This window comes from Poromitra crassiceps, assembly GCF_964638095.1.
Source record: "Poromitra crassiceps genome assembly, chromosome: 10".
In the NCBI taxonomy this organism is placed as follows: Eukaryota; Metazoa; Chordata; class Actinopteri; order Beryciformes; family Melamphaidae; genus Poromitra; species Poromitra crassiceps.
Genome location: NC_139631.1, coordinates 38427609 through 38451793, shown reverse-complemented (window position 1 = coordinate 38451793; position 24185 = coordinate 38427609). Strand labels below are relative to the sequence as shown.

Below are 24185 nucleotides of genomic sequence, written 5' to 3'. Positions count from 1 at the left end.
AAACCACATCAGCTGTGTTGGCCGTCTTGAACACACCCCGCCGAGTACCCCGATATTGTCGTTCGGGGGGATAATGGCTGCCCAGGAGCCTTCTCCACCGTCTTCACTGGAAGGCAACAAACCGGGCTTCCCCAAGAAGATTTTGGCGAACAACCTGGAAGATAAACACTTGTGCAATTCGTGCCAGAAAATACTGAGGAGGCCCTTGCAAGCCCAATGCGGTCACCGCTTTTGTTCCTTCTGTTTCAACAAAATTGTGAGGTGAGTAGTGTCATGGTTGCTAGCTAGCTAGCTATATAATAGCCCCTATAAGCAGCAGGGGAACGTTACCCCAAACTTGTTCAAAAATCTGTCAATGTAACGCTGCCTTGCTTATCGGAAAAGTTATATAACATTTTAGAACATGACTTGAGACCGTAATGAAAGGCAAGGAACCACTATGAAATTCGGCATATAGTGATTGACCAGTTAACGTTATAAATTCATTTCAATATAAAATCTCAACTTGCATGATGGATGCACCTGTTTCCCCCGCACAATCTTACACTACAGCAGGCTATTGTCAATGGAAGTGCAACATCTCAAAATTCCTTGGTTTAATACAGTTTGTTAGCTGATGTGTGTTAAATGTAGCATGGTTGGCAAAGGGACTGAGCCCCGCCCCCCCATGGACATTACCCCTTGGACACTACACCCCCCCCCCATATGCCACTTTAAATTATTTTTTACTTTGCAATTTATAATTTTTAGACTTTTTCTGTATTGTTCTGTCTTCTACAATTGATGTGACTGCTCAAGGGAATCTTGAACCGCCTTTAAGCGCCAAGTAGTGCTCAGCAAATAACTGGCATGAAAACTAGTCACCTTTAGGTGACACTGTCACCTTTTTGATCCAGTGGCGTAGCCAGAAATGAAATTGCAGGTGGGCCTGAATAAAAGTGGATGGGCCACCACACAATTTATTCCATAATTGACGTTACTTACCTCAAATTGACGTAATTGACGTTACTTACCTCAAATGCACGAGCGTGTGTAGAAAGATGCGAGAGAGTCCAGTCAAAGAAAGTGATTGGAGTGTTTACATGCCAGCATTTAACCCACCCACCCCATTTTTGTCTATCTTTTTAGGTGGGATGGGATATTTAAGCTGAGATAGCAGGTCAACAGTAACCTGACGCTGCCAGATGGACGGTATAGCTCCACATAGGTTTCACTAAACCAGTCGATCTGGGTTTGAAGTCACCAGACCCGCTGACGGAGGCGGGCACTTTGTCCAAGCTACTTGGCAGGTGATTGGATGACCCATCTGTCTATCACCGCTGGTGGGTGTTAACTTCAACCAATCAGATCGCGGAAGGTGCCTGTGGATGATCTCCGTGGTATTCATTGATTGAGTCCTCGCGGTCGTAAAGTCACCTTCGAAGCATTTAGTTAGATTATAACGAACTAGTTGTGTGGCTTAGCCTTCCCAAATGTTGAGGGTCGTTTTTTAGAATTTAATACATAGAATTGGGAACATTACATTCAATTTCATTCAGACTGCCTGTCACTTCCGCGATGTTGACGAGTGAAAAGAACTACAAAGACCATGTACCCACTACTTGCCCAGACGAGCCTGCCCGCCTACGGCCGCCGCTGATTCGTCGGCCCGGCAATGGCCGGCATGGCTCGACCAATCATCTTAACTGCCTGTGCGGGTCCAGACCGTCACGGAGAACCAAATGAAATGTGAGTTCACGTGACGGGCGGTTTACCAGGCTAGGTCAACAGTACATGCCACATAGAAGTGGTACACATCATCTGAATGCTGGGAACCTGAAGATTCAAGTGATACTAAACCCCAAACCTAAATGTTGGAAAGCTGACTCTCTGAACCCTCATGGTGCATGAAGAGATGATCCAGGGGGGGTTGTGATGTCACCACCTGTTGTACTCTATGGAGAGGCAAAGTGACCGCCTATTTCCTGCTTCAGCACTGTACCAGAGATTTTCATCCGCCATTTATTTTCCCATAGACATTTGGTAAAATTCTTATAAAAATAGTTTTACTTGTTCAAACTAAGTGGTTCAGATAATTTAGAATCGGGAGAGACTATAGAACATTTCACTCGGACCAAAACGTTTAAAAAAAAATTGCGGATTTAAAGAAAATCTTTTTTCGATGTAGTTTTTTTTTTATTTTGGTCCGAGTGAAATGTTCTTTGGTCTCTCCTGATTCTAAATATAGCTGAAGCGTTTGGTTTGACGAAGTAAAACTATTTTTATAAGCATTTTACAAAATGTCTATGGGAAAATAAATGGCGGATGAAAATCTCTGGTACAGTGCTGAAGCAGTCGGTCACTTTGCCTCTCTATAGAGAGGGTGACGTTGCAGACTCCCGAGACCAGCCAATGGAGGGAGGTCCAGGAGAACCAGGGCGTCCAGTTCAGAGCGCTGCTTTTCACCAGTGGGTGTCAGACTTCACCAAACATTTAGGCGGGGTTTAATTACTCTTTTGAAGAATTCCTCAGATTTCCACTAAATGTCAGCATTTTGACCTGCATTCATCAACAACACTACTAAATTCCCATATACATTGATTTTCAGCAGAAAAAAGTAGAAAGTGTCTAGTAGCTCTTTCATTTGATATGCAGCTCAGCACTGTCCCAAGTTTTTCTCCTAGTCATACATCTGCTCTCAGCAGGGATGCCGTGTGTGGGAAGCACTGTAACTCTCTGGATTAGACGAGCAAGTAGAGAAAACCAGCATAAGTCGCAAATTGCGAATTACTTTGGGATTCAACAGTTTGTGAGAATCGTGACCTTGGTATTATACGGTTCTATCTGATCTTTTTGTCAAACCTGTTAGCTGTTAGTCACATGAACCTATTCTATGAGTGCCTGTCAGTGTTGAGCATGAACGCGCTAAAAGAGTGCGTTCATTGAACAAGCTCATATTTTGGTGAACGCATGAACTGAGCGCTGCCTTTTGAACGTACAGTGAGGAAGGGGGGGGGGGGGGGGTGGAAAATTAAGGAATTAATGTGAGATGGTTATTTTTTGGGACTGTGAACTTAGTTCAAAGTTTAAAATTGTGGACTATGAACGTGAACTCGTCCGTTTTAATCTGTGTGAGCTGAACTTTGAACTAGCTCTTGTGAAGTGTGAACTTGCACAACACTGGTGCCTGTTGACATTTGTGTGCTCTTTTTTTTTTATAATGATTTTTCAGTCTGTAATTTCAAAAGCAATATTAGGACCCATCTCAATTTAACTGCTGAAAACGTTGAAGCTCAATATCTCAGAAGAACTATCCTGAAGGCAGATAGAACCTTCTAAATTTCTAATCCTAAACTCACGAGTTGTTGTGGTTGTTGTTTTTTCAATAGGGATGCACGATATGACATTCACAAATGGTATAAAGTCATGTTCAATCAGGTATCTATTGTTGCTGATAAGCAAAGCAACATTAAATGGCTAAATCCTTGAATGGAGTTTGGCAAAACTTCTCGGCACACCTGGATGTCCTCAGTCAGCAGCACCCGCTTTAGGAACCACTGAGGTGATGCATGATCTTGCCCAGGTTAGGAAACAATGTTTTGAGCTAGATGACACAGTTTGGTCGTAGGGCTGTCACTTTTTCCCAAAATAAAGTTCGAACAAACTTTAATTGCCCGCAAAATGTTCGAATATATTCAAAGTTTTTTGGTTACTTTTTTTTTTTTTTTTGGCTGCATCCAACTCGAGACAACTTTTCAGACCCTGGAGACAATCTTTCTCAGAAGAGACTAAGGTGACAAATCTGGAGACTTTTTCTGACATGGGATTAACATCACCAGCAAGCAGCAGTTGGTTAATTTTGGTTAATTAAAAAAAAAAAAAAAAAATCTAACAGGTCAATTATACATTCGAACATGGCCTCCTCCCCCACATTCGAAGTTAAATTCGAATTTTGAATAAAAAGTGACAGCCCTATTTGATCGTTTACATTTTTTTACTAGACAGCTTTACCAACCACAGCCATAGTTGACCAGGATTTGGATGGTGACGTCACACGGTAATTTGCCACATCACGTCAAGTCTCTATTGTCTAATCACAGAGTAGACGGTAGCTGAATTACTGTACATTAACACATTAAGTGCCATAGACGACCTAACTCGTCTTACATAATCCAGCGCTTGAGTGCCAAGGACGAGCTAACTCGTCTTACATAAACATTTTTTTTTTTTGACGGTGGGACATCAATCAACCCCTTTTACATCTTCGAGATAACTATTGGAGCAAGAGAATGTGTGTAATCTATTTTACCGACCACTAAGTGGCGACAGAGACAGAGAGAAGCCACAGCCACGGGACCCGTGGACCAAAAGCAGCCGCCTCCCGCGGAAATGGCTTGGCGATTTTACAGTCAGAAAAGAAGGAGCCTCATTCTCATACTGTAGGCGGGGACGCTTCGCGCTGCTGCGGTGGGGGTTTCCAGAAATGGACTGTGTGTCAGCATAAAGCCTAGAGTCGCACGGGGCTTCATCGGGGCTATCAAACCCAAGAGACAGTGAGACCTATCCACACTCGCTGCCAGGGAGAGAGGCTGCTCTAACTCGCTGCTCAAACTCCCAGCAGCACAGACGGAGGGAGGAGCCCGGAGACACACACACAGAACGGACAGAGATCCCCTCCCCCCAGAGCCGCGGAGCAACGCGCGAACACACACACACACACACACACACACACACACACACACACACACAATACAGTAGGGCTGTGCCGATTCACTTATCTCCCGATTCGATACTATCACGATACTTTGGTGCCGATTCGATATATATTGCGATTCACGATTATTGCGATTCTACGATTATTGCGATTCGATATTACGATTTATTGCGATTTTTGTTTATTTTTTTCTTTTATTTTTTCAGTTTGTTTGCTTTTTTACACTAGATTAGAACATGGGAAAAGTTGAATCATACACTAGAGACTGTATATTATATATCATGAGTAGGGCTGGGCGATATAGTTAAAAACAGGGGCGGACTGGGATCATAATTCAGGCCGGGCATTAGATACCAAGCAGGCCAGGCCGATATGGGCCAACGCGCGTGAAATTTGGGCCGTTTGAAGCCAGATTTGGGTCCAATTTTACAATGAGATGCACCCACTTTAACCCTGAAGTGTAATTATTACTTCAGACTAACTAATAAAGTAATAAAACCACTAGTAAACCAGTAGGCGGCGCCTGGCCTGCTGTTCAGTGAGTGGCCTGACTGCAAGCACCCAAAAAAAAAAAAAAAAATTTTTTTTTTTTTTTTTTTTTTTTAATTTGCGATTATCGATTCTGGAATAAAAGATCGATCCAAAAAATCGTGACATTAAAAATCGCGATACTTAGGTGAATCGATTTTTTCCCCCACCCCTACAATACAGTATACAGACTCGCCCAAAGGCAGCCACAATCACAGGCAGGTGACTGTTCTGCTGAGTTTCACAAAACTGCGATTATCTCAGCTTGCTGTCTCATACGCTAAAACCATGCTGTACTCAACGGCTAATATCTACATAACTACTAACTCTGCAAACTAACTCTTTTAGACAGAGAAAGCACACATTCTATTAGTTATTTTTAGATGATTGGTGTTCACAAAGTCTTAACAGAAAACAGATCCTCGGCTGTTGTAAAATGAGCCAGAATCCTCAAAAAAAAACCTGGCACAACTTACCCACAGGATTGAAAAAATGGCTGGCACTCAATGTGTTAATACAATATGTTATTTGTGTGACTGTTATTGTTTTTTCTTTCAAGTTCTGGACCACAAGAATGCGGCGCTTGCATTAAAGAAGACTTGTTTGAGGAGCCCACTTCCATTCTCAAACAAGGCGGTGTGAGTACATTTTAATTTTATTTTAGGTATTTTGTCGACACCTTTTCCAGTGAGTGCATCAATAGAATACGGTTCCTACTAGATCACAAACAACCTGTGGTAAAGAGGAGGCTTCAGCTGAATGAAGAAGACCTGAAACTGGCGATGGAGACCATGAACTCATAAACACATGCATGATGTTCATTTTGTAAATGATGGCCCCATTTAGAGCAAAATAGATGGTAAAAAGCAGAGACGGGGACTTGAGACTTGGTGACTTGGACTCGAGTCTACTCGAGTCCCTGTTTTGATTACTCGTGTGACTTGACTCGACAAAAAAGAAATTACTTGAGGTCGCCTGTCCAGTGATCGCGCAGCTCGCCGATCACGGACCAATAGCAGGCCACGCTAGACTACCCAAACTCACATCGCTTCTGGCTAACCAAGATGGCGACGGTGAAAATGCCAAAATCAAGGCTTCAAAACTGGAGTCCAAAAACCAATGTGTGATGTCACGGTACCTAGCTACGCCCATATATTTATACAGTCTATGGTTTCAACAGCTTGAAATTGGACCATTGTCACGGCGGGGGGTGAAAGTCACTATTGAGTTTTTCCCTGACTTGGCAGGCTAGACAATAGACCAAACAATATATGGGACAAATACTAGTCCTGTGTCCCTAAAATGACTGCATATGATGGAGAAGTGTTTTGGAAAAGAAATAAGAGCAGGTAGAACTATCCTGATCCTGAGTAAAGCCATGCAGAGCTTGAAGCCCACGCCGCGTGTAACACTAGCCTTGGGACTGTAACTAAAGACAGGGTGACAGCAGCTAACGCTAACCTGAACCACTGAGGCACCTCAAATAACCTCTGTTTTCCACCCAGGCTTTTCCAGACAACGCAGCCCGACGAGAAGTGGAGGCCCTGGCAGCCGTGTGTCCCAATGAAGGCTGCACGTGGACGGGGACTATCAAAGAATATGAGGTGCAGAACACCAGTCACCAGCCCCCCATGCTATTTGATCATATTGAATATCCATATTGTGATATTTTCTGGAGCATTCAATTATAATAATTCCTAGAAATATCGCACGCTTCGCATTTGTAGTGCCTCTTTGTAGTGACGCGGGGCGGCATTAAACAAGCGCGCCCAGTTCAGTTCAAGGAAGCCTCCCCTCCCCCTCCTCCTCCGCTCCACTGCCTCTCTGAACTGGGTGCGCTTGTTTAATGCCGCCGGGGCATCCCCCGCACGTGAGATGTTGGCTGTGTTGTTGTGAAAACCTTTTAAGACAAAGAAGAAACTTCACGTTCTTTCCTGTTTTCAACCCAAAGTGAGTACAAGTCTTCAACTATGAATTTGTTTCCAAAGTGAAAGTTGGAGTCGCTCAGATACAGCGGCTGCGTTTCTCTAGGCATTCCTCCTAAACTCTCATTACATTAGGTTCAAAAGCCCACGCGAATCTAACGTTATATCAGCCAGTAATTCAGTCAGTTTTCTGCCAGCTAGTTAAATTCAACACACACACGTTGTTGGTGAGGATCTGTAACGTTAACGTTATTTGTTTTGCGCCGTTCAAATTGCTGGTAGTGACAGCCACTGCCCACTTCAGTCACCTGGCTCTGTGCTGTAGCACAGACCAGAGGCTAATAGCCTATCCAAGCCCACTGGTATTATGTAGAGCTCAGCTGTCCTGTTGTTAACGTGAACGCATTGCAGCGGCTAGCCAAATGGCATTACAGCAACGCAGCGACTTAATAAATCATTAATTATTCCCCCAACCCCCACCCGTCAATGACGATGCCATCGTCCAAAACCATGTTTCACTGTAAAACAATCACGATGGGTATTTTGATGACATTGACAACCCTAACACACACATGCACACACAGTGTCAGAGAGAGGGGAGAGGGTGGGTGGAGGAGCACCTGCTTACTTCAACACCTGGGTGTGATTTTCTTTCTCTCCCTTGAGGACCATCAATGTACATCGTATTGGATTTTGCATCATTTCGAATTCCCTGCATTTGTTTGACCTACCGTCTTGGCACCCAGCCTACAACAACAGGTGGACATGTTCTGCCCTGCTTCAATATACAATCTGGCCAATGGAATAAATCAATTTCTACTGTAGAGCATTCTCAAGCTTCAACACTGCATCGTAGCATTTGCACTTTTTTTTGTGTATGCAACTTTTTCTTTCTTTTTTAATTTATGTCTCTTAAAACCAATTGTTTACACATGCACCTTATGCACTTTACATGTGTACAAACAATGTTGCGCCATGCATCTATGCGGCTCAGATCCATGTGTGCTGAGGGACACGAGGAACCAAAACGCACTTCCCCTCGGTCTTGTTTATTTTCTTTTTGTATGTATGTATTTTTGTATCTTGTGATTTAGGACTGAGACACAATGTGTTTACCCGCAACGGTGATGAACTGCAGAAACTGAATTGCCCCTTGGGGATAAATAAAGTTTTCTGAATCTGAATCTGAATCTGAATCAACAGATATTTGGTAAAATGCGTCTAAAGGACTCAAGCAGTACTTTGATTTTCTCCCCGCTTACTTGCCACATGATTCAAGGACTAAGGAAAACGTATGGTTATTGATATTGCATTGTACTTTCATTCATCAAAAAATCATTCCTAAATCAGCATATCAGACGTGAGATGTGTGGTAAGGGATCTCTATTGGAGCGGTGCGGAGATGTTGGGGCACATTTGATTTGATTGCTATCTGCCGTCTATCTCCTGCAGGCCAGCCACGAGGGAAAGTGTGACTTCATGATCATCCTCTGTCCCTCCTGTAAAGAGCTGATGAGGGCCAACGAGCAGGAACGCCACAACGAGCGGGAATGTCCCGAGAGGACGCTCAACTGCAAATACTGCAAAGAACCCTTCCTCTTAAAGAACATCAAGGTAAGAGAGGCCTCTCTCTCTGTCTGGCTGATGCAGGGACACGTCTTAACGTAGTAAAGAAGGAGGTAAGAGTGCGCACAACCGCTCGGTAGGTCAGGTGCAGGACAAAACTATGAACTTGAGAAATAGGATAAAGTCCGCACAGTTTTCGCACCCGGGCAGTTTGAGGTTTCGATCTTTTCGTTTCTGATGAAGATCGTGAGATCAATAAACTGACCGGGAGCTTAATCATCAGTGTGCAGACTTTATTTCATTCAGTGTTGTACAAGTTCACACTTCACAAGAGCTAGCTCAAAGTTCATCTTACTCACACAGATTAAAATGAAGTAGTTTATGTTCACAATTTAGAATTTAGAATTAAGTTCACAGTCTGAAAAAATGAACAATTCACGTTCATTAAATTTTTTATATTTCTTTATGTTTAAATAAAGTCGCGGCTCATTCAGGTGAATTGCTCTCCTCTCTCCCGGAGCTGTGGACTTTGCCCAGCACAGCCCAAAAACAGGCTCAAGTCCACACCGCTGTGTGTGTCTGCTTGTGTGTCGGAGGGCCGTCCACGGTAAGCCGAGAAGAGAGAGAAGCAGCATGGCGAAATGACAGCAAAATGTTTTTTCTTTTTCTTTTTTCTGATGTAAATTACCACACGCATGTAAACACAATATGCCATTATCGACGTCATAAAACAGCGAAAAGAGCACAGTTAACTCTCGCAGAAGTGAATGTCGCTCACTGTACGTTTATTTAGTTGCAGAAGGTGCGCTCAGCTCACCCGTTCACCAAAATATGAGCACGTTCAATGAACGCCGCTTTTTTAGCGCATTCATATACACCACTGATTTCGTTTCACACGTCTAACATAAGTACATACAGGTCACATGATATATAGGGATATATTGATATTCTATATATATATTAAAAAAGAATCATTGACATACATTTCTTTACCATCCCACATGGATAGACAGTGTTTCCTTGGATAGATTTAAAAAAAAAAAAAAAAAGTGTTGTAGCACAAGAAAATGTGGAAACATAGTCAAGGGAGACGAATACTTGAATGTTGATTGAATGTTTGTGTCCTTTGTGTTTTGTATTTATTTGCCCTGGCATGAGGTATTTCAAACTGTTAGGATGATCTTACTTTCTGTTTTTTAGGCTCACGATGAAATTTGTCCAAAGTACCCAATGATTTGTGAAGGTTGTGCAAAGAAAAAGATTCCCAGAGAAAAGGTATGGCCCACATCTCAAAATTCTGTGTGATTTGTGTAATATCACGGATTTAGCTCGTTTACCATTCACTTGCTTGGGATCAAATGTTGCAGCCTATTTTGTCATAGATCATTACATTTTTTTTCCTTTCCTTTCCTTTTCTTTTTTCAGTATGTGGACCATATTAAGTTCTGCAGTAAATGTAAAGCGCCATGCAGATTTCATGTTGTTGGCTGCGATATGTCTGTAAGTAGACATTTTTGTCATAAGGAGCTATACATGATTAAGTGTGTTTAGACTAACCTCCATTGATAACCCTCATTTACTAAATTCCTATTTCTATTACATTTTCATTTGTGTGTTATTAGTATTTCCTGCCTCGACGACACAGTTTCCCAATGCAAATCATTTGAAAGTTTCTCACCTTTCTCTTCTGCCTCTGTCTCCTTGTCGCCCCCAGGTGGAGAAAGAGAGGCTCCAGGAGCACGAGCGAGCGTGCTCCTCCGAGCACCTGAACCTGCTGCTGCACTTCATCCTGGGCATCAAGCTGAGCCTGGACAGCCTGCAGCCCCACAGCCACAAGCTGCTGGAGCTGCACCAGTCGCTCAGCAACCTGGAGCTCAAGCTCAGCCAGCTGGGCAACGGCGGGGCCACCGTAGCTGCTGTGCAGGTAGGGCTGGGTAATATAGCGATATTGATATCGAGAAGATATTGTGATATGAGACTAGATATCATCTTAGATTTTGGATATCGTGACATGGCATAAGTTGTATTGCAGTAAAGTGATGTAATTTTCTGAACTGGCTGTTCTAGCTGTTCTATTATTTTCCTTTATCCTCTAACCTTGTCATTATATCCACATTACTGATGATTATTTATCCAAAACTTCATTGTGTAAATATGTTGTGAAGGCACCAACAGTCGGGGAAGGAACCCGTCTTTGCATTTTATTTTGATCAATATTGTTTTAATAAAAGTGCTGGCAACATCTCACATGTGGCTTAAGCAGCATGAAAAATAATTGTGATGATCATGGATCGGAATCCAGCCTCATTATATTTTTGCCATATGGCCCACCTCTACGTACAGGGTGCCTGCGCCCTGGCCCCACTCGCCCCCTCCTTCATCATGCCGCTGCCCAGCACGGCGGGGGCCACGCTGGACCTGCAGCTGCAGCTGCACCGTGAGAAGACCAAGGTGGCCGAGCTGAGCCGGCGCTGCCAGGAGCTGGAGCTCAAGGTGGGCACGTTCGAGAACATTGTGTGCGTCCTCAACCGCGACATGGAGCGCTCCTGCACCACCACGGAGGCCTACAACCGCCAGCACCGCCTGGACCAGGACAAGATGGAGATCCTCCACAACAAGGTGGAGAGATATCTCTTCAGACAGTCCATCTGTGGTTTACTGATTAGATGAGATGAAACTTGAATGATCCCAGTGGGGAAATTGGGTTGTTGCAGCACCAGAAGTTCCATCTCAACTTTCTCCCAAACTGTTTTTAAATGACCTGGTTGTCTCGAGAGTTCCTAAAAGGGGACGAAGTGACCATCAATGGCTAGTGCCACATAATCCCAATGTTTTGTCTCCAAATTATTGCCTAAATGTATCCAAACGCCTATCTTTACCCCATTATCTAACACATAAAAGGGCAAACGTATGTATGTATGTATGTATGTATGTATGTATGTATCCTCTCTGTTTAATTTTCCTTGGACACCGTCGGCCTGAGAGCATTCATATTTGGCACGGGTACCGGCAGAGGTCCCGAGCAGACGGTGACAGGGCCAAAACATTTTATGAGGTGATTATGGCTGATTAAATGGCCAAACACGGACAATTAGTGATAGCACTACCCACAGCATCCAACAGGTGACAGGCACACTCTCTCTCTCTCTCTCTCTCTCTCTCTCTCTCACATACACACAGAGTGATTGCATGCTCCAAGGGGTATCAGCAATTAGTGATAGCACTACCCACAGCATCCAACAGGTGGCAGGCACACACACACAGTGTTTGCATGTTCCAATGGGTATCAGAACTACTCTTCTATGTCTTCAATATTTGGCTCACTGACACTCTTGCTTGAAGCCATGTGTGCATTGTTGTGTCACTGACCATACACAGAAAGTCTTTATCATTGCCTCACAATATCTAAACTCAAGGCCTTGAAAGCTATTCAATAAAGTTAAATGTAACACTTTAGGTCTTGAATAGCTTTGATAACCATCACCGGTTTTTGGACGTCAGCCACAAACCAGTACCAGTGTTGAGCCTGTGTGCTTCCGTCGCTGCAGGTTCGCCAGCTGGAGAGGACGGTGGGCCTGAGGGACCTGTCCATCGTGGAGATGGAGGGGAAGCTGAGGGAGATGTCAGCGGCCACGTTGGACGGCGTATTTGTCTGGAAGATCTCAGACTTCACTAAGAAGAGGCAGGATGCCGTGGTTGGCCGGGCCCCTGCTATGTTCTCACCTGGTAACAACTTGATATGAATAATACGCAGCTCATCTACAGACGGCTGGGCAGTCAAGTGCCATGGGGGGCCGAGAGCATGGAATGCAATGAAAATCTGGAGACTCGGCGTTCTGTGGTACACAATTGCCCATGATTGCCTTTTCGATTAAGGATATCCCCTCTTGCATGGCAATAGGCTTGGGAAATATCCAAAATTGTATTTAATATCACGATACTGTCCTGCCAAAATATTGCGATACTGTATCGCAATATTTTGGCAGGACAGTATCGTGATATTAAATACAATTTTGGATATTTCCCCCAAAAAGTATTGCGATAATATTGTGTATCGCCGATACACAATATTATCGCAATACTTTTTTTATGACTGGATTTTTTGAGGCGGGTATTTTTTTGAACTTCTTACAAATTACATCACATTTCTAGTAATAATAATAATAATTATTTATTATTAGGCTGTTTATAATTAATTATAAACAGCCTTGATCTTACTATTCAAGCATTTGAGGAAACAATGGCCATTTGGTGTAATTTGTTCTTTCCTGCTATTTCCAGAAGAACTGATTGTGCAAAAGGGAACTCGCTCAAATTAAAAATATATTTTTTTAACTCCAACTATGATGATGATATTGTTATTATTATTATTATTATTATTTACTCTCCCACCACTAGTAGATAAATAAATAATATAAATAAATATCACAATGTCTTATCTTTTCCAGCCTTCTACACCAGTAAATACGGCTACAAGATGTGTTTACGGATCTACCTGAACGGCGACGGGACGGGCCATGGCACCCACCTGTCTCTGTTCTTCGTGGTCATGAGAGGGCACAGCGACGCGCTCCTCAGGTGGCCTTTCAATCAGAAGGTAAAACTCGGTGACCAGCGGTCCAAGCCAAGAATAATCCCATTGGACACTGACGATTATTTTGAAATGTAACATGTCAAAAAGTCTCCATAGGTTATACATAATGTATATGCTCTTTAATAACTCCTTAATGTTAATCTTACCCCTCTCTCACATGTTAATCATTTGAGTCAAAATTGATGAAATTATGCCTCCGCCGGCGATAGCCAGGCCGGAGGCATTATGGTTTCTGGTTGTCCGTACGTCCGATGTTCGTTCGCGCGATATCTGAGGAACACCTTAACGGAATTTCATCAAATTTGCGGCAAACGTCCACCTGGACTCAAGGACGAACTGATTACATTTTGGTGGTCAAAGTTCAAGGTCACTGTGACCTCACGAATGCCATTTCCAAGCTTGTTAACACAATATCTGAGAAACTCTTTGACGGAATCTCTTCCAATTTGGCTCAAACGTCGACTTGGACTCAAGGATAAACTGATTAGATTTTGGTGGTCAAAGGTCAAGATCACTGTGACCTCACGAACACCATTTCCAAGCTCGTTATGTGATATCTCAGGAATGCCTTGACGGAATTTCTTCCAATTTGGCTCAAACGTCGACTTGGACTCAAGGATGAACTGATTCGATTTTAGTGGTCAAAGGTCAAGGTCACTGTGACCTCACGAACGCCATTTTCAAGCTCATTAACGCAATATCTCAGTAATGCTTTGACGGATTTTCTTCACATTTGGCTCAAAGGTCAAAGTCTGGACAGACATAGATGTCAACTGCTCACTTGTTGGCGGAGGCATATATCCTCCTTATATCCATGGTGCGGTCATTCTAGTTATCTCTGGGACACTGTGGATGTCCAAAATCTTTTTGCTGGCAACTAAATTTGGCCTGCAGGCCACTCTTTGGGCAGCTTTATCATAGATCATACATGATAGATGACTTTGGAATCCTTTTTTTTACTTTTATTATTATTACTATTATTATTATTATTATTATTATTATTATTATTATTATTATTATTAATTTGTTTATTTATTTTTATTTTTACTTTTTTGGTTTTATATGACCGTGAATTTCTTTTTGGTCATTGAACATAACCTCCCTTTTTTTCCCTTTTTGATTTGCTGTTATCAATTTGTTTTTCATTTTTGAAATACACTGAATTGACGTCTCTGTATCACCCAGTCTTGCTGTAACTACGTTGTGAATACCAAGCCATAGCCTGGAAATGCATTAGCGGGTCAGCTCCAGGTTGGATGTAAGGCCTAGATCCTAACATGTGTGCCCAGGTCACCCTCATGCTGCTTGACCAGAACAACCGGGACCACTTCATCGACGCCTTCCGGCCCGACATCTCCTCCTCGTCCTTCCATAGGCCCGTCAGCGACATGAACATCGCCAGCGGCTGTCCGGTCTTCTGTCCGCTCTGCAAGCTGGACTCTAAAAACTCCTACATACGCGACGACACCATCTTCATCAAGGCTATCGTAGACCTCACCGGGCTCTAGGTGAGAAGGTGAAGGCGCCGATCCGACCGCGCCCTCTTGTCGCTACTAACCCATTTGAATCTGACTGGCTTTTCTCTTTTGGGTGTGTGCTTCTTTTGGTTTTGGTGTGGATTGTTGGTGGCCATACGTAGGACCAGGGCAGGAAACTAGCTTTTTCCAAAAACCTTTGCAGTGCCAAAAACCTTTGCAGTCACTTTCAGTATTTTACCACTCAAATAGATTTTTTTGTAATTGACCAAAATGGGCAAATGATGGATTATTACCTGCCACAGTGGCTGGATGAATGGACATTTAACAGTCGCACAGCCAAAACATACCAGCAATCAGCTGGTGACCAGTGTTCATTTCCCACCCTGCGTAAGACCCTTGCACAGCATTTGAACGGATATAAAGCGTTCCCATTCCTAGATTATCACACTTGTGAATATCTTTCAGATAAGTAAACAACTAAGATACAGTATTGTGTCAAATCTGCAGTGATCATACTATGGCTGCTTGTTCCATGGACCAGTTTTTCAACCACTGTGCCACAGCACACTGGTGTGGACTAGAACAAGTGACAACGCTAAGAACAAGGATGGTTCACTTTTTGAAGAGGAAAAATACAGACTCTGGACATGATCCTCCTGATCAAAGTCCTTCCAGATGTAACCCAGATGAAGATCCCCCTACAAGCCAGGGGTCAAAAAGCTCGCGGCGTATGATGCTACTATGTTTCATTTTGGCACATTTGGGATGGTGGTGTGCTGTGTTTTTTTTTTTCAATGTCAGAAGTGTGCCTTGGCGCAAAAGATTGAAAAACACTGCCCATGAACCACTGTCAACCATAGCTATGATTGATTAGTCTACTAACAGAGTGATAGATCAAGCTGTGCTCACTGTCAAGTCAAGTCAACTTTATTTATAGAGCACATTTACAACGACACAGGCCGATCAAAGTGCTTTACAAGTAAAAACACAAACATAAAGCAGGTATAAATGCACTAATCATAAGCAAGGTGCAGTACAAAGTGCAGTAAAACAAGTCATAAAAATGGATAAAAGTTGAAAGTTAAAAGTTGTCGGGGTGTAGTGCTCTATTTGGTTTCCCATTCAAAAGCACCTACTGTACCTATATATATATATATATATATATATTTTTTTTTTTGCAGGTTTTGCAGGTTTTGCATAATACAGATGTGGAGTTCTAATAACAACAAACATGACGCCCGTGTAGCCTTCAGATGATCAGCTTTGCACACCCTGTTTTTGCATTGAAGTAGGAGTTTTCAAAGAAGTCGGTTATCTCTCGACATCCGTGCCTCCAAATCTCGAGTCCTCTGTTCATTGGTAATCATTTGTAGTGGTGGACATTGCTTGAATTCCATGAATTCTGAGTGTAGTATCTGAGTTGCGAATGTCATCGCGTGTGTGTACCGTCACATTTCTTTGCGGTTAGTTGCAGTGTCAGTTTGCATGTTGGATCTGTGGAAGATGCACCGTAGCTTGCAAATGTTTCTGGGTTGTGGGCCTAGAAAAGCGATGGTAGTAGCGTTGGTGAGCCCAAATGGAAATAGGACATATTTTATATACAAAAACAAAAACAAAAACATAATTTGCCTAAAATGTTCTTTCAATATTAGATTTAGGCTATTTTTCCAATATTTTTTTATTTCTACATGTTACATGGAGGGACTGTGAAGGACTGTATCGGTTGATTCTTTGTTATGTAGCTGGCGCTCATCCCCGGGTGCCGGTCAGGACACAAGATGGGGAGAAGGTCTTCAGGTCAGTGTAGGCATACAGTGCTTACTGTCTCCACGAGCTGTTTCCTTCGGAGCTCTGCTAGATCAGCGTGCACGTCTTGCCAAGACTGTCACAGTCTCCCGTTTTCCTTTCTGATCTCTAGAAGCTCATGTTGGAATCTCACAGGTGGCTCTTTTCACTCCTGGAACCTATAGTGAGATGAGGGGGATTCTCTGTCGGTCTCCTCGTGCTGTTTCTGTAAGGACCGTGTGGACTACCTGGGGGGTCGGGGACCTTACCTTTTGCTGCTGCTATGGGTTTCCTCATGGTACGTGTCCCGCTCAGTAAGAGCTATGGGTTTCCTCATGGTACGTGTCCCGCTCAGTAAGAGCTATGGGTTTCCTCATGGTACGTGTCCCGCTCAGTAAGAGCTATGGGTTTCCTCATGGTACGTGTCCCGCTCAGTAAGAGCTATGGGTTTCCTCATGGTACGTGTCCCGCTCAGTAAAAGCAGCATCCCGGCAGGATTGGTGGCTGTGGAGTGAAGCACGTGGATAATTGGGGGTGTCATCTCGACAACTCCCTCGTGTGAGACTCCCATACCTCTTCTTCCTGCCCATGCCTATAGTGTGCCATGCCTGTGGGTGATACGGCATCCACCTCGTGGTCGTCTAAATGGCGTGGTGGACGTGTCCGACACTTTGGATGAACGCCTTCTCCGCTGCTATCCGGCTTGAAGGACCAAAATGTTATGGAGTGAGTGTAGAGGACTCTATAGCTTGATTCAACTTACATTTTGAGTCAAACTTCTTATCCACAGTAACACGTAATTATGTTTGTGTGTGTGTGCGTGTGTGTATATATATATATATACTAAAATAGTGTGGCCATACTAAAATAGGGTGGCCTTCCGGGGTGGCTGCGACCCATGATCACACACACACATATATATATATATATATATATATATAAGCGCAATATCACACGAGAGGGAGTGCTGTTGTTGGCTAATATCGTCACTGCTGTGATTCGGTCGCAGGCACGAGGCCGCAGGCCGAGTGCCGAAGATAATCACAGCAGTGACGATATTAGCCAACAACAGCACGACCTCGAGTGTGATATTGCTTTTATACAACAGTTCTATTAAAACAAAGCTGATTAAAAAAATGACAAAAAGCTGAGAAAATATATGATTTCTCTATTTATTCCTCCGCCAAAAAAAATACTTCCCTCAGCTTTCTGCTTTGCAGAAAATGTAGCCTAATGAGCCTAATTAACTGCAGGCTGTCTACTTTACTACTGTCTACTCTACAGCTGTGAAGCGTTTTGTTGATTAGGGCAGCTGTGAAGCGGAGTGATCTACACACAGTGAAGCGCCAGTGCATTATCATGAAATATCGGCACTGCTAGGATCCCTCTTGTCCAATCAAATTGCCCGGCCGGAACTAACTGTTGTATAAATATATATATAGCAAAATGCTAATAAACGGCTTCATTTTGGGAAAATGGAAAAACATGCTTCATATTCCTGTCTACTCCAATGCGATGGCCATGTGCAGTTTCAGATCGATCGGCCAACCCGTTGTGGAGAACGTATGCACTTATGCAGTCACTGATGTCACATTGTGATGTCACTGGTGATATTTTTTTTGGTTTGAATCTTTTATTTAATAGCCCCTTGAGATGAACCATCTCATTTTCAAGGGGGTCCAACACAAAACGGTACAATGCAACATAAACAAACAGCCAACATACGATACATAGTGGCTCTCATTTACCGACCCACTAGTCTCGCTGGCCAGCCTCCTCTCCCTTCCGTCCGAGGAGTCTGGCGCCGCAGGTCTCCATAACTGGGATAAACCCTCCCCTGCTCTACAGCTGCTCTCCCATTGGAGCGACTGTTTCGGTGGCAGCCGGATGTCCGCTCCCGGCTTATTACAAACTCGTCATTGGCTCCGACCATGTCAATCAGAGCGGCTTCCGCTCCCTCCTCCCTGTCTGTCGCTGTAAATAGTGCCCTACCGCCTCAGTGAAAACAACAATGCTAACTAGCTAGCAAGCTAACGGAGCTAGCAGAAACCTACACGCCGGCTCATTGCTACACGCTGAAAACGGCAAGTTTGTTCTGCCCTCCTGTACTCCACCTCACACAATCTATAAAAGCCATTCACAATCTTCCACTGTTCTATGACTTCCCCCAGTCGAGAGCTGTCATGAATTTCTCTTCTGTGAACGACAACAGCTTGGCAGCTTCAAAGTGCATTTTTTGTCTTTTGAGAATGTCTATCAGCTTGAGCTGTTTCTTAATGCCCACAATGAGTTCTGATTTCTGCTTTTTCAGCATTTTGTTCTCTGCAAGTAGATTTTCTTTGTTGTGATTCTCCTCATCTGTCTTGTCCTTATTCATCTGCTTCATCTTATTCAGCTCAGCCTTGAACCTCTCCACCTCCTCCGAGGCTCTGTGCAGACGGAGCTCCACAGTGTTGTGGTTGCCTGCTGCCTGTTTGAGGGATCTGTTCAAACCTTCTAGATCCTTTTGTAAACCGACCACTTGGAGTTTGAGACCATCACATTTACTGCCCGACTCCTCCCTTAAACTTCTGTGCTTCTCCAGCTGTGCTTGCTGAGCGTTTGTGGTCTTCTGCAGTCTTGCTCGCTCCTCCTCGATGACCTTTATCTTTGTGCTAAGCTTAGCATTTTCATCGTCCTTCTTACAACCTTCATATGTCAGTCGGTCCAGTTCCTCTTGCATCACCCGTAGTTTTGCCTTCAGAACGTGCGTCTGAGCATCTGATGTCGCGGCGTCTCCGGCGCTGGACGCGTCATACACGTTTTCAAAACTGCTGGGATTGTTCAGCTCCTCCTGCAAGCTGCGTATTGTCTTTGCCAGGGAAAAATCTGACGGGTCTTCATGATGTAACTCTGGTGTTGCTGTTTTACAAGAAACGTGCTGCTCTTTTCTTTGTTTTGCAGTACGTGCGTATCGTGACGCAGGTGTTGGTGTGACCTTTGTTTGGGTCACTACCTTTATTCCAGGATCCTGTGTAGTTTGTTGAGGCGTGATGATCCTGGAGTCCTGGAGTTCATCTTCAATGTCAGACAGGTTGCACGTGCAACTGTCAAGCAGGTTGGTGGATGTTGATTCTGACAAGAATTCGTTCTGTTCTCTCATAACTTGTTCTGCCTCTCTTAGTAGATCAGCTGTTCTGGCATCCAGCTCTGCGTTCATGAGTTTGTATTGCTCCTCCTTAGCAAAAATGTCTACAGCAGCTTTCTTTGGGGGACCGGAGGCACGACTTTCCATCAGTCCGACCTCTGAACTCTTGGACCGGTCCTCCTTAGAGTCCATGCTGCTAGAGGATAGAGGTCTCTTGGGCTCCGAAACTCTGGGTCGAGAGTTCTCCTGGAAACGTGTTTCAGCCATTAGGTAAGTCAAGTCCAACTATGCTAATTTATGTAGCCTCAGCCAAGAAGGTGTTATGACATCTCCGATGATGTCACAATGTCTATGACATCATTAGCAGGTCTATGACATTGTCAGTGCTTTATGATGTCATTGTCCATGACAGCACCAAGGACCTCGGGTACCTGCCACACATCCTGTTAGGAAGACCCAGCCAGCAGAAACTGTCCACAATCAGTTCACAATGACCGCCAGGACTGTGTTTTCTGTCATTTCTCTGCTTGTTAGTAGGATTATGGTAAAACTACGGGGCCAATTTTCATCAATTTTGTGGAAGGGTGTAACAGGGGCCAACAAGGAACCCATTACATTTTGGAGCAGACTCTCCACTTGCAAAGAGCTCAAAATATGCTCATCATCCCCAAACATCTCTGCTGGGATTCCCTCCAGGTAGTCCCCACCTCTTCCTCTCCACCTCTTCCTCTCCACCTCTTCCTCCTCCCCAAATGTGCAAGCGCAACCTTGTGACATCATCAGTGATATCAGAAATCACAGATGATGTCACGTATGCATAGGAGAGGAGAAGAGAGAGGAAGGGACGGAATGTAGGGGAAACAGTGGATGGATAAATCCAGAAGGAGGCGGTAATGCAACATAAAGGATGCCAACTGCCATAAAACACCACAGAAGAACTTATCGATAGACATTGCGACATCAGCGGCTAAACACAGAGATGGCTGGAATTTGCGGTGCGGCTGACATGTAGTCTACTGCTTTTCAAGGTGTCCAACAAGATGTTACAACAGCAGTGCACCATCTCAGTCCTACTGCACGGTAGGGCTGCCCTCGACCTTATCCCGGTCGACCAGGAATCGACCACAGCAGCTCCGACCAATCGATTGGTCGAAACGGGGTCTAAAAAAAATAAATAAATTGCAGTGTACTTTTTTATTTATATTTTTTGCAGTGTACTTTTTTCAAATATTTTGCAGTTTTACTGACTACTGAGTGCACTATACCTGATAGCTGATAATGATCAATATAAAAGCTATTTGCAGCATTGTACCGTTCCCGGAATGGAGGTGTCGTGCACCACCTGGTCAGCTAATGCTACGATGGGAAACAGCTTTCAGAAAGCGTGTGTCATGGATATGGTTATGTAACGTTAGCACACGTGGTGGCATGGTTAATTAGTTGGCAGAAAGGAGAGCTAGACAGCTTTTGCGATTTATTCCAGTAACATCTTATAACTGTCTAACATTACCGGAGTTGGAGTGTATCTCGGAGGACGTCCAGTCTCATTGATGACTGTATTCTCATCTCATAAGGTGCGTAATATACAGTAACGTAACGTTAGCCGCTCGTTAACAGCTTGTTAACAGCTGATGGTGGCTGCGTGCTGAAACGTGTCCATTGTTTGTGCTCGATAGCTGAGCAATTGAATTGTTAATTCCATCGCTCTGCTGGTTGCTCTCCTTTCAGTCTAGATAGCCTGCCAACTGTGGCTCTGCTCCTATGTGCGCTTCTAGAAAAGGTCCGTGGCACGTTCGTTCTGGATCGCTTTTCTTGTTATGAAATTGAATTTCTCCTATTAATTATTAACACCAGCGTGCATCCTGGTGGCTCACCTGGTAGCACACGTACGACGGAGCCTCGGTCCTTCGCGCTGCAGACGCGGGTTCGAATCCGACCCGAGGTCCTTTGCCACATGTCATCGCTCTCTCTCCCCACCTTTCCTGTCTGCCTACTGTCCTATCTAAATAAAGGGGGAAAAATGCCCCGAAAAATAATCTTTTTTTTTTTATATAATAATAACACCAGCGATTGTCCGACCAACATGAGTCTGGTCGACCATGAGCACATTGACCAAACAATCGACCAATCAATCAGGAGGGGGCAGCCCTACTGCACTGCACAGACACAGAGTGCCTTTAGGAAATACCAGGTCCAAATGGGCCGGTTGGGGAAGGAGGGGACCTGACCCTCCCCATGGTTCTGATTGCATGGATGGTGCTGGCTCGGCTCCTCTTCCTGCTCCCCCCAACCAGCCTCCGGGGCCCCCCTAAAGTTCATTTCAAATCCAGAATTGACGTGTTTGTTCATGCCCATACGGCTTACAATAAAAACATAATTTACATCCAACAATCCCATCGTCAAACAGCATCGTCGACATCTATTCATTTCAAATGCAGCAATCTTGTATAAAATGTCCCTTAAAAACTTTTTAGAAAGAACTGTTAGTTTGGACCAGTTTCATCTACTTGAATAGAATGTATTTCAGTGTTTCTAGGACAGATTCTACCTGCATTGTGCTCTAGTGAAATAGAGCCATCTGCTTGAGGGATATGAGGACAGAACGCATCAGAGGGACCTCCTTTACCTGCTTGTTGATTTTGGGCTTGAAGTCACAGAGGTGGGCTACTCTCTCCGACTCTGACCCTGGGCTGTCACCATCACACTCTGCCAGGAACGCATCTTCTGACACTCTGTTGTTGGCCTTGTTCTTCTCCACCCGCTCGTTCTGCTGCTCGTGCCAGTCCTCCAGCTCCTTCCTGGCCTTCTCTTTCCACTGTGCCTCTGCGGCCTTGGATGCTCTGTCTAGCTCCTCCAGGCGTGTCTTTTGCTCCTCCCTCCACTTGCGAAGACTCTCTGGCTCTTGCCTCAGCTGATCCACCTGGGCAATGGCTGCATTGCGGTCTGTTGGGCCATTGGACTCCTGGAACAGATCCCCGTTCACAGTGGCAGGTTCCTCTTCAAAATCGTCATGTTTGTAATGTTTGTAATGTTCAATAACTGCTATCTCTCTGTGTTGTTGAGCCAGGAAAGCTGCGGCTGGGTCCTCTCCAGCTGGGGGTGCTCCATTGTCAGCCATGTTTCACTTCAAAAGTGAAGTGCTTCTCGGCTGAGCCTATCATCACTGCGACACCGATGACATCACAATTGCTCGAGTGATATCACTGATGAGATTTTCTGTGACATCTCTGATGGCTGAGCCATCTATAACTTTATGACCTCATCAGTTCATCACTTTTTGTGACATCATCATCGGTAATTAATGACGATGATCATCGGAGATATAGGACATCACTAATAGTAGTGACCCACCAGGCTGAGCCTTTCTCTCTTTTGTGGGGGACAGACATACAGACAGACAGACATACGGACAAGGTCTTAGACACCTCTGCCCCTAGTGGCTGTATGTTGTGGCCTGAATTCAAAGTGAATATACACAAAGTTAATCCATAATGAAAATGTTTCAAAATTCCTGCAGTTTCACTAAAGGAATTCTCAACCCGCTTTATATCATTATAATCTCAGTAATATAAGATGCACAGTGTTTACCTTCTCTATATGTTTTCTGCATCGAGAAAATCCTGTTCATCTGCCTGCAGAAACTCGGCCCCTGCCAGCTGGTATGGGTCATTAATGCTCGCTAAGGCTGTCGATGCAATTCTCCGTGGATGTGTGCATACAGAAAAAATTAACAATCTGTAGTTTGAACAGCCGCCCTCAGGCAGAACATCTGTTGACGCAAAAAAGTGCCTGGAATGGTTGACCCTCGTGACCCTACTTTGATGTCACAGAAATCTAGGGACCCAAGACATTCAAATTCCGGTACATCATCGATAATATCATCAGTGACATCATCAGTGATGTCACATAGTATGCTTCTTTTCCCCCGCAGAATTCTGACTTTAATCTGAGAATTCTGACTTTAATCTCAGAATTCTCACTTTATTCTCAGAATCCTGATTTAAAGTTAGAATCTCAAAGATTTTCATTTAAAAATAAAAATAAATAAATTAAGAGTCACTCACTGTTGATTGAGGCTATCTATGGTCCATTGATGGAAGCCTTTGCAGTATATAGTGACATTATGTGACATTAGTAATGTCACATAATGCAACACTGTTTGCATGTCACCTGCAATTACTACTCATCGCCATAGGTGTCACCCAAGAGACCAAAGCTGAAATCTTAGAGATGATCACTTTAAACTCAGAAAGAAAGAAAAAAATCGCAAGTGACCCTAATCATCTTCGGTAGTATTAAATTGTGTGTGGTGTATTTTTTTTATTTTTTTTTATTTTAGAAATGTCAGGTGATCCTATTTGAATTCCAGGTGACCCCACTTAAAGTTGCAACCCTAAGGTTGGGAACCACTGCCTTAGTCAATACTGTAGAAACGCCTGCAGCGAGTTCTGTCGAGGCTTCTTGGTTATGTCTGGATCAGCTTGGTCGA

The 24185-nt window shown here is 43.9% G+C and overlaps 1 protein-coding gene and 2 pseudogenes across 3 annotated transcripts; 1 reads left to right on the top strand and 2 right to left on the bottom strand.

Annotated features, from left to right (window-relative positions):
* Nucleotides 1–73: 73 nt before the first annotated feature.
* On the top strand, nucleotides 74–14814 carry LOC310783421 (TNF receptor-associated factor 2-like; the record flags this gene model as incomplete). Its single annotated transcript, XM_083644282.1, has 11 exons — nucleotides 74–261; nucleotides 5781–5859; nucleotides 6727–6825; nucleotides 8599–8760; nucleotides 9913–9987; nucleotides 10138–10212; nucleotides 10427–10636; nucleotides 11056–11331; nucleotides 12261–12438; nucleotides 13161–13309; nucleotides 14596–14814. 11 exons carry the CDS (start codon nucleotides 74–76, stop codon nucleotides 14812–14814), a joined length of 1710 nt encoding a protein of 569 aa, XP_083500408.1.
* A 3910-nt stretch (nucleotides 14815–18724) lies between these two features.
* Nucleotides 18725–19963, bottom strand: LOC310784426 (testis-expressed protein 9 pseudogene; annotated as a pseudogene). Its single transcript has one exon. The product of its transcript is annotated as a testis-expressed protein 9 pseudogene (transcript).
* Nucleotides 19964–22256: 2293 nt separating this feature from the next.
* LOC310784425 (clathrin light chain B pseudogene) lies at nucleotides 22257–22814 on the bottom strand (annotated as a pseudogene). Its single transcript has one exon. The product of its transcript is annotated as a clathrin light chain B pseudogene (transcript).
* Nucleotides 22815–24185: the final 1371 nt, after the last annotated feature.